Source organism: Lolium rigidum, chromosome 4 (genome assembly GCF_022539505.1).
Source record: "Lolium rigidum isolate FL_2022 chromosome 4, APGP_CSIRO_Lrig_0.1, whole genome shotgun sequence".
Lineage (NCBI taxonomy): Eukaryota > Viridiplantae > Streptophyta > Magnoliopsida > Poales > Poaceae > Lolium > Lolium rigidum.
This window is the reverse complement of record NC_061511.1, coordinates 243,299,522-243,313,400: the sequence shown is the minus strand read 5'-3', so window position 1 is coordinate 243,313,400 and position 13,879 is coordinate 243,299,522. Positions and strand designations below refer to the sequence as shown.

The 13,879-nt window shown below is 46.0% G+C and overlaps 1 protein-coding gene across 1 annotated transcript; it reads right to left on the bottom strand.

Moving 5' to 3' along the window:
- Positions 1–426: 426 nt before the first annotated feature.
- On the bottom strand, positions 427–2,181 carry LOC124648504. The gene is made up of 4 exons (XM_047188261.1): positions 2,176–2,181; positions 1,867–2,055; positions 681–911; positions 427–486 (listed from the first exon to the last, which is right to left on the bottom strand). The coding sequence occupies exons 1-4, from the start codon at positions 2,179–2,181 to the stop codon at positions 427–429; spliced, it is 486 nt and encodes a 161-aa protein (XP_047044217.1).
- Between the last annotated feature and the right edge of the window lie 11,698 nt (positions 2,182–13,879).

The window sequence follows — 13,879 nt, the reverse complement described above, 5'->3', positions numbered from 1 at the left end:
AGATGGCTATCAGCCCCTAAACACTAGCTAGGCAGGTTGATCTTTAGTCTTTACTTTGCACACATGCTCGAAAGGTACAGGACAAGCCCTCAAATTACATGATTACTAGCTAGTACATTGCATCCACACCTTTCATCACCTCCCAGCTTCTTCTCGGTCCTCCGAAATTTCAGCGAACCAGGTATAGGTAGCATCAGGAGCAAAAAACGCATCGGAAAAGACGCAACGGGGAAAAGCGGCACTCGAGTGTGGTGTTCGGCACGAGGAAATGACGATGCCGCGCGCGCATCACCATCGTCGTGGTCGGGAATGAGGTTCGGTATGATATGATCGTGCTGTGACAGCATCATGGCCGCTCTCCTCATCACTGCTCGCACGCACAACAATGCAAGGAGAGTCCATGGCGAACGCGCGCAGATCCCCATGCTACGCGACGCAGCTGAGGCCCAGGCACCCGCCGATCCACAGGCTTTTCGGCAGCCGCTTCTGCAAGAAACACGGAATAACAAGCACTCTCTCAGTAAGATAAGACCATCATTAGATTAGACAGTAAGCAAGCACATGGTGGTGGTGGTACTGCATAATTTTGTCAGTTTCGACCGATCCATCGGATTTCGGGGCCCGGGATCAGTGAATAGGTATAGAGACTCGATCTGAGAGGTGCAGGTAGAGGTACGTACCCTTGGCTTGTGGCAGAGCATGTCGGGCGGGATCACGTAGAGGTCCTCGTCCACGGCTTTGACCGCCCTGCGCGTCGTCTGGTATTCTGCGGACGACATAGCGGGGGCCCCGGCGCCAGTCTTCTTCTTCGTCGCGTGCTGCTCCTGCATCCCCACCACCACCTTCTGCCTCTGCCTCCTCTGCTCCTCCTCGTCGGCCATCTCCATTGTTGCGCTGCTCCACGTTACCGCCTACCCAAGTAATAACAGCACCATTAGTTCTTACTGCGGGTATGTCTGCAGAAACTTTATGCAAGTTGAATGCTCGCCAGCTTCTTATTTTTGGGCCAAAATAGCGCTTAAGAAATAATAGCACCATTGAACACTAGAAGATGTGCTACAACTGCATTCTAACTTAGTGTTTCATCCTAGTGGAAGGACCAAAGTTTTGGGTACCCGTAAGAAAAAATCTCGAAGGTGGCCGAGATTTTCGGTTACCGTCGAGATTCTCAAAATTCTAAATTTTGAACAAAATAAAAGTCTATCTTTTTTTGAATATAATGTTTGGGTGAGGAGGAAGCGAATGTATCGGGAAATGAGTTAGGGCGCACGGTTATAGCAAAGGAGAAACACGTCCATTTAAGACTGGACTGACCAATCAGCCTAAATTCAAACCAGATTTAAATAAACTATGCTTTTTTAGATAATAAAAAAATTATTGGAGTGGGCTAGGAATTTCCGTTACCGGCACAACCCCAGTATTTCACTCGGTAACCGAATCCCTGGAAGGAGCGGCTTTTCTTCTCGCTTTTTTGCCTTTTCCTCGAAAAGGAGCTTACATTTTGTCCTAAGTTGCTCCAAAACAGTTACCTACACTGTGCTAGCTACCCCGCAAAAAAAAAAGCTACACTCAGCCAGCTTTCCAACAAAATAGCTCATCCTAAACAAGTGCGAAGCTCTACTCAAAGTGTCAAACAAAACTAAGTATTAGTGATCTACAAAAGTACAATCATCAGTTCATCACGAAGTGTTTTAAGAAAGTACTAGGATCAGAGAGAAAGCTCCAAAGACAAACTTTTCAGCTAGCTAGCTTGACAAAACAACTTATTATGCCCTACAACTACAACGTGTGCTCACTTAATTGCTCAGCGATAGATCTTGTACTACTAAACGGCACATAATTAGTGAGCAATTACTACGTACTCACCTTTTTGGCCGGCTTGGGCGGCGAGGCTGGCAGAGCAATGACCATGCCGCCGCCGGCCTGCATGGCGGACTCGAAGTACTGGGTGACCGGCCAGTCGCCGCCGCCGGCGTAGCCGTACCCGTACCCGCCGTGGTCGTAGTAGTTCCACTCCCCGAACGCCGGGATCCGCCGCGGCCTCGCCCTCACATTCTGCAGCGACACACACGCGCGCAATAGCAATGCATTAACGACCAAGATGTGGGCAGAGACAGGCAGAAGCAACTGGCCGCAGGTAGAAGAAGATGCATGGGAGCGATGCTCGCTACGTACCTTCATGGCGGCAGTGCAGCGACGGCCGGGGTGAGCTTGCTACCGTCAAGCTGAAGAGACGAAGGAGGCTGGCTCGCTAGCTACGGATACTGGAGTAGTGGAGCAGCACTCTAGCTGTCGAGGGTATGCGACTGGTGTGCGAGACACGCACGGCGGTCCATGTATTTGTAGAGCGAGACAAGCGGGAATGGAGGGAGAATGTCGTGTGGTGGTCGAGCGGGCCGGAGTAGGTGGTCGCAGAAAGGAAGCAGAGCAGGTGCACTGACGGCAGCGCAATGACAGGTGGGGGCCACCTACCACTTGTATATACTACAGTCTACAGGTCAATGAGCTGATGGAAGATGTGGGCGCGAGACACTGTGGCTGACTCGAGGACGTTGTAGCGCTGACCACGACGTGTACCAGGCTCGCGTATGCCGGGCGTGAGCTTTCGCGCTGTTAGCGTACGTCGCCGCTTTTCTTACGTGGCTGATGTGCAATGTCGTAGACGGACCAGACGTGTAGCAGCAACGGTGTTACAGTACATAGTACGAGTAGTGCTGCGGTGCAACTGTTTAGCACCGATCATCCATGGTCACTCCTGTCTTGTGGATTTTTTTTCCTTCCCATCTCTACCAATATGCAGCTATGGACGTGTTTGGTAGTCTGCACCTATTTCCTGCACCATGCGCGTTTTAGATGGGCCATGGCGAGAAAAATCATGTTGTTTGGTGGCCCGCAAATTTTTTGGGCCCATGGAGATTTGAGCTCTGTCCGCTTGGTAGGTCAGTTTTCAGACCTAGTAGCAGCCCAGAACGGCGCCCTTATTGTTTGGTTGCAAACCAAAATCCGCTTCCGATTACCTCTTCCCTTTGGTGATGAGGTTACCAGCGAACAACAGCACAAGCAAGAACACAATCGTAGATGACACACAACTTAGCACTTATCATAGACGACACAAGTTCACGACACACCATTGTTCAGACACGATCATAGTTCGGGACACAACAGACACTATCATAATTCAGCACACTTAACACGAACAACAACTAGACACGACATGGTAGCAGCGACACATAACCAGGTTAGCTTCAGACATGATGCTCGGAGACGACACACCTAGTGGCATCGCCAAGGTACGGGCACCTGCTCATCACCTTAGTGCTGGTGTGGTCGAAGATGACCACACTGTACTCGAAGGAGGACACCTTCTTGAAGGTGATGGACTGGCCTACCTTGAGCTGATGGGCGATGGCGATGGCCGCCCACCCCTCGTCGATGAATGTGTCATTGTCTTCTCTCCTCGTAGTCATCCTCCAGTTGCATCCAGTGTTGGTGGTGACGATGATGTTGGAAAGGATTTTTTCGGACCACTTGACGAAAGCTTGAGGGATCAGGAGCCGGCCGAAGGTGGGCTTGAAGATGATGAGTAGGAACTAGTTAGGCCCTACGTCGTCGTGGAAGTGGCCGACGTTAGCCGGCCTTCCACGATGCTTCTTCGCTGGTCCCTCGCCGAGAACCTCAGCAGGTGACCCAAGCATGATCTTCTCAGTCTACCACAAGAACACATGCCATTAGAGGTATGCCTGCTCACAAGTAGTTTAGATGAAAACGGACATTCATAACATTAGTAAGGCCTCATACATTGTCTCACACGGCAGGCATAGAGAGTGTCCACAAACTAAGTGTAGTGTGCAACGACTGTGGCACACATGACTAAGTTTGAGGCCACCACCAGTCTTCCATTGTGTCTTTGTTGAATCATTGGCCAACGCAAATGAGGCCTCATACATTTGGTCACATGGCAGGCAGAGGGACTGTCCCTAAACTAAGTCTAGTGTGCAGGAAAACTAGCACACACGACTAAGTTCGAAGATATCACCTTGCCTTTCATATTGTGCCATTGTTCAATCATTGGCCAATGCAGAACTGAAGAAGCAGAAACGTGCAAAGCAAGGTAGCAGAGGCCTCATACTATGAGGACATATGGAGGAGATGTTTGATCAGAACCAATGGCATAGTCATGTTCAGTCATGCCATAGGTTCTGATCAATCATCTCCTCATATTATGATCTCAGGTTATAATCATCGGCCTAGTTCAATCAGAAACAACACAAGCAGCAGTTCCAATTGAGTACATTACAGGTAGTACTTAGGGTACATTACAAATTCTACTTAGGGTACATTACAAATTCTCCTTCAGTACATATAGAACACATTCATCACTCATCACAAATAGCCTCGATCCTCTTGAGTTTATCCTTCATTGCAAAGTTCACTTGCAGTAGATCGTATATGTCATACTCTAGCTTTCTCTTCTCAGCCTTCTCAGCCTTTATTTTTGCCTACCATTCTTGTTTCTTAGCACTCATCACTTGTGCTTGTGTTCTCTGCAGATTCTTGAGCAGAGAAACTTCGTTCTTCAATTCCTCCCACTCCTCTTGCATCTGAACAAACTAGCGCGACTCAGCTTAATCTTTCGTACAACAAGCACACCATGGTAAACCCCAGCACAAAAAACCCTTCCCCTCTTTGCATGCACAGTAAAATCTAATAGTTCACCAATCCCATTTGTCCCTCTACGCTGTCCTATTATTTCACACGTGCTAGTGGATCGGGTTCGGCGAGACCGCGCAAGAGAAGAGGGGTTCCATCTGTTGAGGACGAGTTTGTTGAAAATGATGAAGTTTTGCGCCGTGCCACTACTGCTCGTGGTGCTTCTATGGCCAATAAGAAGAAGGGGAAGAAGGCTATTGAGTCCTATGCCAAGATACGTCCTCATGAGTACATGGCTCTTCGCTCCACTAGCCCCTATGGGGGGCCACGGGCTACTCGAGTCCGCAATCGTCACTTCTACACCGAAGCTCAAGAGTGGATATTCAATGAAGTCTATCCTCCCAAGATTCTTGGCTATCCCATTCCGGAAAATTGTGAGGATCAAACTAGTGGTTGGAGGTTTCAAGGAGACAATAATGCAAGCACCAAGGATGTTCTTGAGCCACTCTATATGCCTGGTAGATGCAATCTTGGGTTCACTTCCGCTCTTCAACCCGTCTATGATATCATGCTCCACATCTATCGTGAGACTGTTGCCGTCAAAGTAGGTAACGTTGATGATATTCACTCATTTGTCATTGACTTGCTGCTTCAGACACACCTCCGGAGGGGCAAGGGTGTGCAGATGGATGTCATGGATTGCTTGTGCAACCAGATTTATCTGCGTATGGTGGAAAATAGGTCTCCCTCATTTGCTCCCTATATCATGAAGCTCATTTGTGAGGTGTGGCATCCGAAATTTGATGGTGAAATTCTTGAACCGATTTCACCTCTTACCGAGCATCCTCGCAAGAACCTCCTTATCAAAGATCATGGGCTCCCAGCTTCTGCCACAGCCACAGCAGCACCTACAGCAGGTCCTTCAAGTGCTTCCGCTCGCAAGATCGATGGATTTACTGCTCATATGGCACTTGGGGAAAATCCCAACTCCATATATGACCCTCTGCTCGAGTCATCTTGGTACACCAAGCTCAAGATCAAGGTGAAGAAGACCTTCTGTCTACGGCTGGATATCCAGGAGCGTATGTATGACTCCTATGTGGCCGAGAAGAAAGCTCGGCGCCGTCAGAAGAGCGTCATGAGAAAGCTTGGTTTGGAAGTGTCTCCTCCAGGATCTGAAGAGAATATCATTCCGAAGCCCCAGTGGATTTCTTCTCACAGCCAGTGGTCTGATGGTGAAGATGGACCCTCCTATAGTGTCGACTCAGACATTGGCGGGGACTTCCTTTGAGTCTCTCGGGACGATATCATCGCTCTTCAACCTTTTTGGCATCTTGCTGTCAAAGGGGGAGAAGAGTTCTATTAGGTTCGTACGGGATTTGCATGAGAAGTCACAAGCTTGCGATTTCTTTGACTCTTTATGCTTGTGACTTATGGCTATTAGTTGTTGTGAACTATCTTGTTATATTTTATGGACCTTATCTATGTGTGTGAGACATATGGGCTATCTATTTATGTGTGAGACATTTTCTATCTATCTAGCTATCTATGGTAAGGACTAAGTGGACTACTTGTGGTATGATCTCTAAACTCAACACTTGTCTTTACTCACATATGCTTTGTCTCTACTCAAGTGCAAGTGATGAATTTGATTGCTTACCCCTTGCACCTTGCACTTGTTGGTTAGTCTATAAAATGTTAGAGTTTTTTGATCCTAGATGATGTGCTTCTTATTCAAATGCAATTTTAATTGGATGCACATGTCTAGGGGAGCTTATATCCATTTTATATTTTTTGCTCAATTCTCAATTCTTATGCAAATCTTATGTTGTCATCAAGAAACCAAAAAGGGGGAGATTGAAATAACATATCTCCTTAAGTAAGTGGTTTTGGTGTTGATGATAGCGGTTATATTCGAGTAATTATTTTGTATAAGAATTGAAGGATATAGCAATGATCTTTGTGCCCAAAGGTTGAAGAGCTTGAAGTTATTATTTCGGGAAATGAAATGATCTTCATATTTGGGCTTAGATGGAAGAGAGAAAAGAAAGAAAGAAAGGAAGAAATAAGAAAGAAAAGTAGAAAGAAAAGAAGGAAGAAAAGAAGAAAGAAAAGAAGGAAGAAAGGAAGAAAGAAAAGAAAAAAAGGAGAAGGAAATGGAGAGGAGGGGCGAGCGGCCGGAGGCGCCGGCAGTACCACCGGCCTGCCCACGGCCGGAGCCTCCGAGCGTGGTACCGCCCACGGTACCGCTAAGCGGCTCTCGCTCACAGAGATGGTCCAGGAAATTGGGATGCCTCGGCGGTACCCGGAACGGTACCTTGGCCGGAGCCTCCGGTCTCCCCCCGGCCCGTGGCTCCTCCCCTACGCGCCACGTCGCCTCCGTCTCTGCGAGCCGCGTCGACCACGGCCGGTAGTACCGGCCCAACCTGGCCGGTACTACCGGTCACACCATCTCCAACAGCAGGATCCCCTCCCGGGGTATAAAAGACTCTTCTTCCCCAATGATTTTGACCAACGAAAAAGAGCAATTCTGAGACCACCATTGCTGAGCTCAAAACGCCTAGATCTCTCTACTCCTCCACTCAAACTCCACCATACTTGAGGATTTGGTAGAGATGACCAAGATCTACTCTTCCACCAAAGGAATTTGTGTTTCATTAACATTCTTAGTGGATCTTTGTGAGATGACCTCGAAGCTACTCTTCGTGTAAAGCTTTGTGGTTACATCTTGGGAGCCTCCAATTTGGTTGTGGATGTGTGCCCCAAGCTTTGTGTAAAGGTGCCGGTTGCGACCTCAGGGCAATCGCTTAGTGAAGCGTGCGCTAGGCCTTTGTGGCGTTGCTCACCGGAGAACTGGGTGAGCCTTCGTGGCACCACACCCCTCCAAATGTAGACGTACTTCCCTTTACAAGGAAGGAACTATAGGAATCATATCATCATCTCTCCGTGTGCTTCACCTCGGTTACCTCTATCCTCTCACCGCCTTTAATACGTGTATCTTGTATTGTTGCTTGTATCTTGTCATATAAGTGAATTCACTTAGTTGCATATCTAGAGAATTTACCTTTGTGTCAAACCTAATTTGAAAAAGAATTAAAATTTAAGATTACACCTATTCACACCCCCCCTCTAGGTGTCATACGATCCTTTCACATGGACTGAACCCACTTGTGAATTCACTTAGTTGCATATCTAGAGAATTTACCTTTGTGTCAAACCTAATTTGAAAAATAATTAAAATTTGAGATTACACCTATTCACCCCCCCCCCCCCTCTAGGTGTCATACGATCCTTTCACATGGACTGAACCCACTTGTGAGCTCACATTAACAAAAACTTTTTTTTGGTAAATTTAGGTAAAAATATAGTAGTAATTTTATGCAAACAACTGAAAGAAAAAGATAAGACATGAGTAAGAGCTAAGGAAGCGAGGTGAGACCCACGTGTGTTGTTTTTCTTGAAGTGCCTATCAAATATTTATGGCCACGTTTTGAGTTGTTTGACCTCTTGAGCAGTCGACCATGAGAGGGAATTCAGATACTTCCTCGGATCAGTTTAATAGAGCCGTACATAGTTTAAGAAACTACTCCTACTTTGAAGTTTGATCATTATTTTATTAGTGAAAATTTTAAAGTTATATGTCATAAAAATTATATCAGTGAAAACCATATCTAATAGGGATATAATGGTATAGCTTTTGGAGACACATCATTCATATTTGTTTTTATCAAATTAATGGTTAAAGTTTATCTTAAACTGTGTGTATACCTGTTAAGTTGTACTACAGGAAGTATTACAGGGACAATATCATAAAATGCGGATATATCTATACACTAAAATGGTTTGAAAATAAGTGATTAATTTTTTTATAGATATGGATAAGACTAAAATGAGTCTAGTTACATCGGCACATGTAGGCTTTTGGGGAAATTGTGGATGGGTTGGTCACTTGGACCTCCACACCCTCTCATATATATAGCTCAACTTAGACTTACATCATTTACATGTTAACTCATACACTAGAATAGTCTAGACACTACTACTATACTAACACTCCCTAGAATACTCTAGACTTTGCTAATAAACTAACTTAGATTCTAGCACACTACTGGAATATTCTAGACTTTCCTAGGAGACTACTAATCTCCAATTCCCCTAGAGCATTCTAGACTCTACTAGAGTACTATTACACTAATCTTAGATTCCAACACTCCCCTCAAGATGGGCGATGGATATCTATCATTCCCATCTTGTTACATGCCAACAAACATTCCTTACTACCTAATCCTTTGGTTAGACAATCTGCTATTTGTTCTCTAGAGGTTACATGGCTTAACTTCAAGGTTCCTTCGTCAAGCCGTTCTTTAATGAAGAATCGATCTATTTCCACATGCTTTGTTCGGTCATGCTGAACGGGATTGTTAGCAATGTTTATTGCTGACTTGTTGTCGCACCAAAGATTCAATGGCCCTCTCCGCGATAGTTTCAATTCGATAGGAGGCCTTTCATCCATAACATCTCACACAAACACACCGCCATTGCTCTATACTCGCTCATGCAGCTTGATCTTGAGACCACATGCTGCTTCTTGCTCCTCCAAGATACCAAGTTTCCTCCTACGAAGACACAAAAGCCTCGATGTTGACCTTCGTCATCAAGGCAACTTGCCCAATCAGCGTCACAATATCCCTCCACACTCAAGTGCCCATTGGCCTTGAACCATAGACCTTTTCCAGGACTTCCTTTCAGATAGCGTAAAATTCTATAAGCTGCCTCTAGATGTCCACTTCTTGGGTCATGCATGTAGCGGCTCACCACACTCACGGCATAAGATATATCAGGTCTCGTATCTCTACTACTATAATGCACGAGTTTTGAATTGAGACGAAAGCATCAGTTATAACCATTGATTTCCTAAATCTGACGGACGAGATCGAAGGGATTCGCCTGAACAGTAGAGCATAGCTTCCTCTACATCGTTCCAGAATCGTCCCTTCTCCCACCGTAGACCCGTTGATCGAGGACGACGATGAGGCGCCACTGCGCGAGCTGTCTGTGAGTAACCAGGACGGAGACCAGCGGGGCCAGCTGTCCTCGCACGGCCTACGAATCGCAAGGAGAGGATCCAGGCGCGGAATCGAGCGATGAGCTCCTAGGTGCGGCCTTGGGAGTCCTCGATTAGGACAGTGGCTAGGAGAAATCGGCGCGGGAGGATTTTAAATAGACGGCGGGGAGATTGATTCGACCGCCGGCAGCCTCGATCCGGCGGCGGACAACATGATCAGCCGGCGGCGCCGCAGATTTCAGGTCGGTAGGCTTCAGCACTCACACTACAGCAGTAGTTATTTTTCTTCAGATTTGCAGACATAGCAAAGCTGTGATTACGGTGCAAAAATGTGCAGATAGTCGTCAATTAGGACCGTGGCTACGAGAAATAAGTGGTGGAGGATTTGAAAAGGACAGCGGAGAGATCGATTTGACCGCCTGCGTCCTCGATCCGGCGGCGGACAATGTGAATCAGCATAGTGCAGCGGATGTCAGATCGGTTGGTTTTGGCGCTTGGGCGGCAGCAGGAGTTTTTTTATTTACAGTTGCAGCAATAACTAAGCTCTGATTACGGTGGGAAAATGTGCAGTTTTCGGATTTTCACCGGTGTACTACTAAAGATAAGGTGTACAACTATAGATAAGAAAGAAAATGTACTGCCGTGATACGGAGAAGTTCCCCTTTTCAGGTAAAAATACTCCACTGATACGGATAAGTTGCGTCGCCTAGCATATCCGTTCGTTGGTCATTGTTGACCTCTCTCCTCTGTCAAAGCTCTACGGCATATTTGATTCATAGAAATGTTAGAGGAAAATATAGCAATAAGAATTTTTATCGCACTATTCATCAATTTGATTTCAAGGAACTTTCTTCAATCTAAATTAATTGACTCAGATTCAGTCAAATCTTGACTAAAACTTGTCTAGATTCAATAAATCTGCTTCAACTACTTTACATGAGAGGGAGTAATAAAATGACAATCTAATGTTTGTTAAATCAGATTTCATACATTTCATACGTGCATCGCACGTGTCTTTTACTAGTGGCATAAATAGATAAGTCGACCAACAAGCCGTTGGTAGCGCTCTCTATTAACTGGATCTCCTGACTGAGCACATAGCTGGTGATTTTGCTCAATAGGAGTTGAAGCAGGCCGACACCCAAGCATACCGAGTCTCATTGAGTAGATCCAACACATATTTCCGTTGAGAGATAACTATTCCTTTAGGAGATCTCGCAATCTCAATACCCAAGAAATACTTGAGTTGTCCTAGATCCTTAACCTCAAATTCTCTCGCTCAATCTCATCTTCAGCCGGCTTATTTCATCATTATCGTCTCCAAGTGATAACAATGTCATCCACATAAACTGCAAGGATGGTAATACGACGCCCTGAATGCCTATAGAACACGGTATGATCCCTATTACATTGCTTGTAACCCATATTGTGCATGGCTCTCCGGAACCTATCAAACCATGCCCTTGGTGACTGCTTGAGACCATATAAAGACTTCTTCAATCTGCACACCTTCCCCTGGGTGTTGGAGTTACTAAAGCCAGGTGGAATGTCCATATAAACTTCTTCCCGGAGATCTCCATGCAAGAAAGCATTCTTGACATCCAGCTGATGCAAGGGCCAACCAAAGTTAGCAAGCACAAGAAATAAGAGTTCTTATAGTACTCATCTTTGCAACGAGCGCAAAGGTCTCGTCATAGTCAATCCCATATGTTTGACTCGTAACCCCTTGCCACCAACCTTGCCTTGTATCGTTCTATTTTCCCTTCGGGGATTGCTTCACGGAATACACCCATTTGCAAGTAATCTGGACGTTTTCCAGCTGGAAGAGTAACAAGATCCCATGTATTGTTCTTCTCAAGAGCTTTCATTTCCTCCAACATGGCCTCGTACCACTTTGGGTCTTGTTTTGCTTCTTTCCAATCTCTTGGGATCACCACAGATTGCAATGATGCGATGAAGGCCCCGTAGTTCGTAGATAGAGATGCATATGATACATAATTAGCAATGTCATGCTCCTCCCGGTACCAATTTGGAGGTTTTCTAGCTGCAACTCGGGTTCCTTTTCTTAAGGCAATGGGCAAGTCCATTGAATCCCTCGTAATAGATGGACCTGCGTCATCGGACAATTCATCGGTTTCAACACCTGTTGGAGCATGTTGCTCCCCCGCACTCTGTGTGTCACTTGTCGTGGGAACCTGTTTTTGCACATGTTGCTCCCCCGCACTCGTGTGTCACTTGTCATGGGAACTCGTTGTTGCTGCCGCTCATGCTGCGATTTTCTCCGTGTATACACTTTCAAGTTCTCTTCCTCGTTTGGCTTTCTCCATCTCTCTTCACTTGTAGCTTGTCTCCTTGTAGACACCCTTAGATTTTCTTCCTCATTTGGCTTTGTCCATCTCTCTTCACTCGTAGGAGATGGAATTGAACCAACAACAACTCGGATGGTTCATGTTCCTTTGTCCTCAAAAGTTCACTCTCCCCTCTCGACTAGCTTCGATTGTGCTAGGAGAGTCAAAGTCAAACAACGAGTTGAGGTCCGTCTTCTCTCCATAGAACGGCTCAGACTCTCTAAATGTCATATCCATGCTAACAAATGTTCTCCGCTCACTAGGGCTCCAACACTTGTAGCCCTTTTGTCCAGATGGGTATCCAATGAAGATGCACTTCACAGACACGAGGATCCAATTTTCCCACCGAAGGTCTATGGTCTCTAACAAAGCAAGTACACCCAAACACCTTTGGCGGAACGATGAACTCATTTTGGCCATAGATCATTTCATATGGAGTCTTCATCCCAAGCACTCTTGAGGGCATCCAGTTGATGAGATAAGTAGCAGTCATAACCGCTTCACTCCACAAGAATTTGGGCACATTCATGGTAAACATAAGTGATCGAACCACCTCGAGCAGATGACGATTCTTCCTTTCAGCTACTCCATTCTGTGGAGAAGTATCAGGACATGAAGTTTGATGAAGTATTCCTTTTTGGGAAAGAAAATTGCCAAATTCATTGTTCACATACTCCGTCCCATTATCTGTCCTGATAATTTGAATACTAGCGTTGAAGCGATTTTGGACATATGCATAGAAGTCCTTGAAGCATGTAAGCACCTCACTTTTATGTTTCAGAAGATATATCCAAGTCATTCGGGAGTAGCAATCAATGAAGGTGACAAAATACTTCATCCCGCTAACGCAGACCACCGGGAAGTCCATACATCGAGTGAATCAGTACAAAGGGCAACGTGCTCCGCAGTCCACGACTCACATATGATGTCCTGGTGTGTTTTCCAAACTCACATGCATCACACACAAGTTTTTCTTTGTCCACCTTCTTCATTTCTTCAGGGAATATCTTACTCATAGTATCAAAGGACATATGGCCCAATCGACAATGTTGGAGTATCAACCTTGCCTCATCATCATTGGTAACAACTGTGAGAGCAGTGCACAACGCTTCATCGGTTTCCCTTCTATCCAAGTACCACAATCCCTTATGTCTCACACCTATCCCAAGCCTCCTTCCAGTCTTCCTCTCTTCAATTATACAATTATATCGATCGGCAATTATTCGACAATCAATATCATCAACCAAAGAGCTCATAGACACCAAACTCACCGGAAACGATGGAGCATATAATACCGAAGACAATGTAATGGATGGAGTGCATTTCACTGTGCCGACCCCTTTCACAGGTTGATCAATATTGCTGAAAATCACCAACAAACCAGCTTATGTGCTTCTTCTCTTCTCTGCTATATTTGACCTACTCTTGCAGATCTCTCGACCCCTCTGGATCTTTCTTCTGGCTGCACACGCAGCTTAGGTCTCTCCTCTGTCCTCTACTCGCACACGCAGAAATCAGCACCTTTGTTTCTCCCTCTTCACTGCAAGCCACAAGCAGCTACACCTCACCCAGCTGCTCCCTTCACCACCACACCGAACTTTGCAAGATTCACCACCACTCCGAACGCCGCAGACGGTTGGCTCCGCACCTCTGCAGCAGCTCACATCAACACTTCTACCTGGGCAACACTCCACTCCTCTGCCCGTCTGTTGTATTTCCCCTGGATTTTGCGGAACTCCACCTCACTCCACCGAATCACCACAGACAGCCCGTAGCACACACCATCACTGCCTCTAGCTCTGATACCATGTAGGCT

Excerpts from the sequence above, each read along its gene's own strand:
- LOC124648504 (XM_047188261.1), bottom strand. Across the intron at positions 912-1,866 it reads CGCCCAAGCCGGCCAAAAAG|GCGGTAACGTGGAGCAGCGC; the intron begins GTGAGTACGTAG and ends TTACTTGGGTAG. Across the intron at positions 487-680 it reads TGCTCTGCCACAAGCCAAGG|AAGCGGCTGCCGAAAAGCCT; the intron begins GTACGTACCTCT and ends TGTTTCTTGCAG.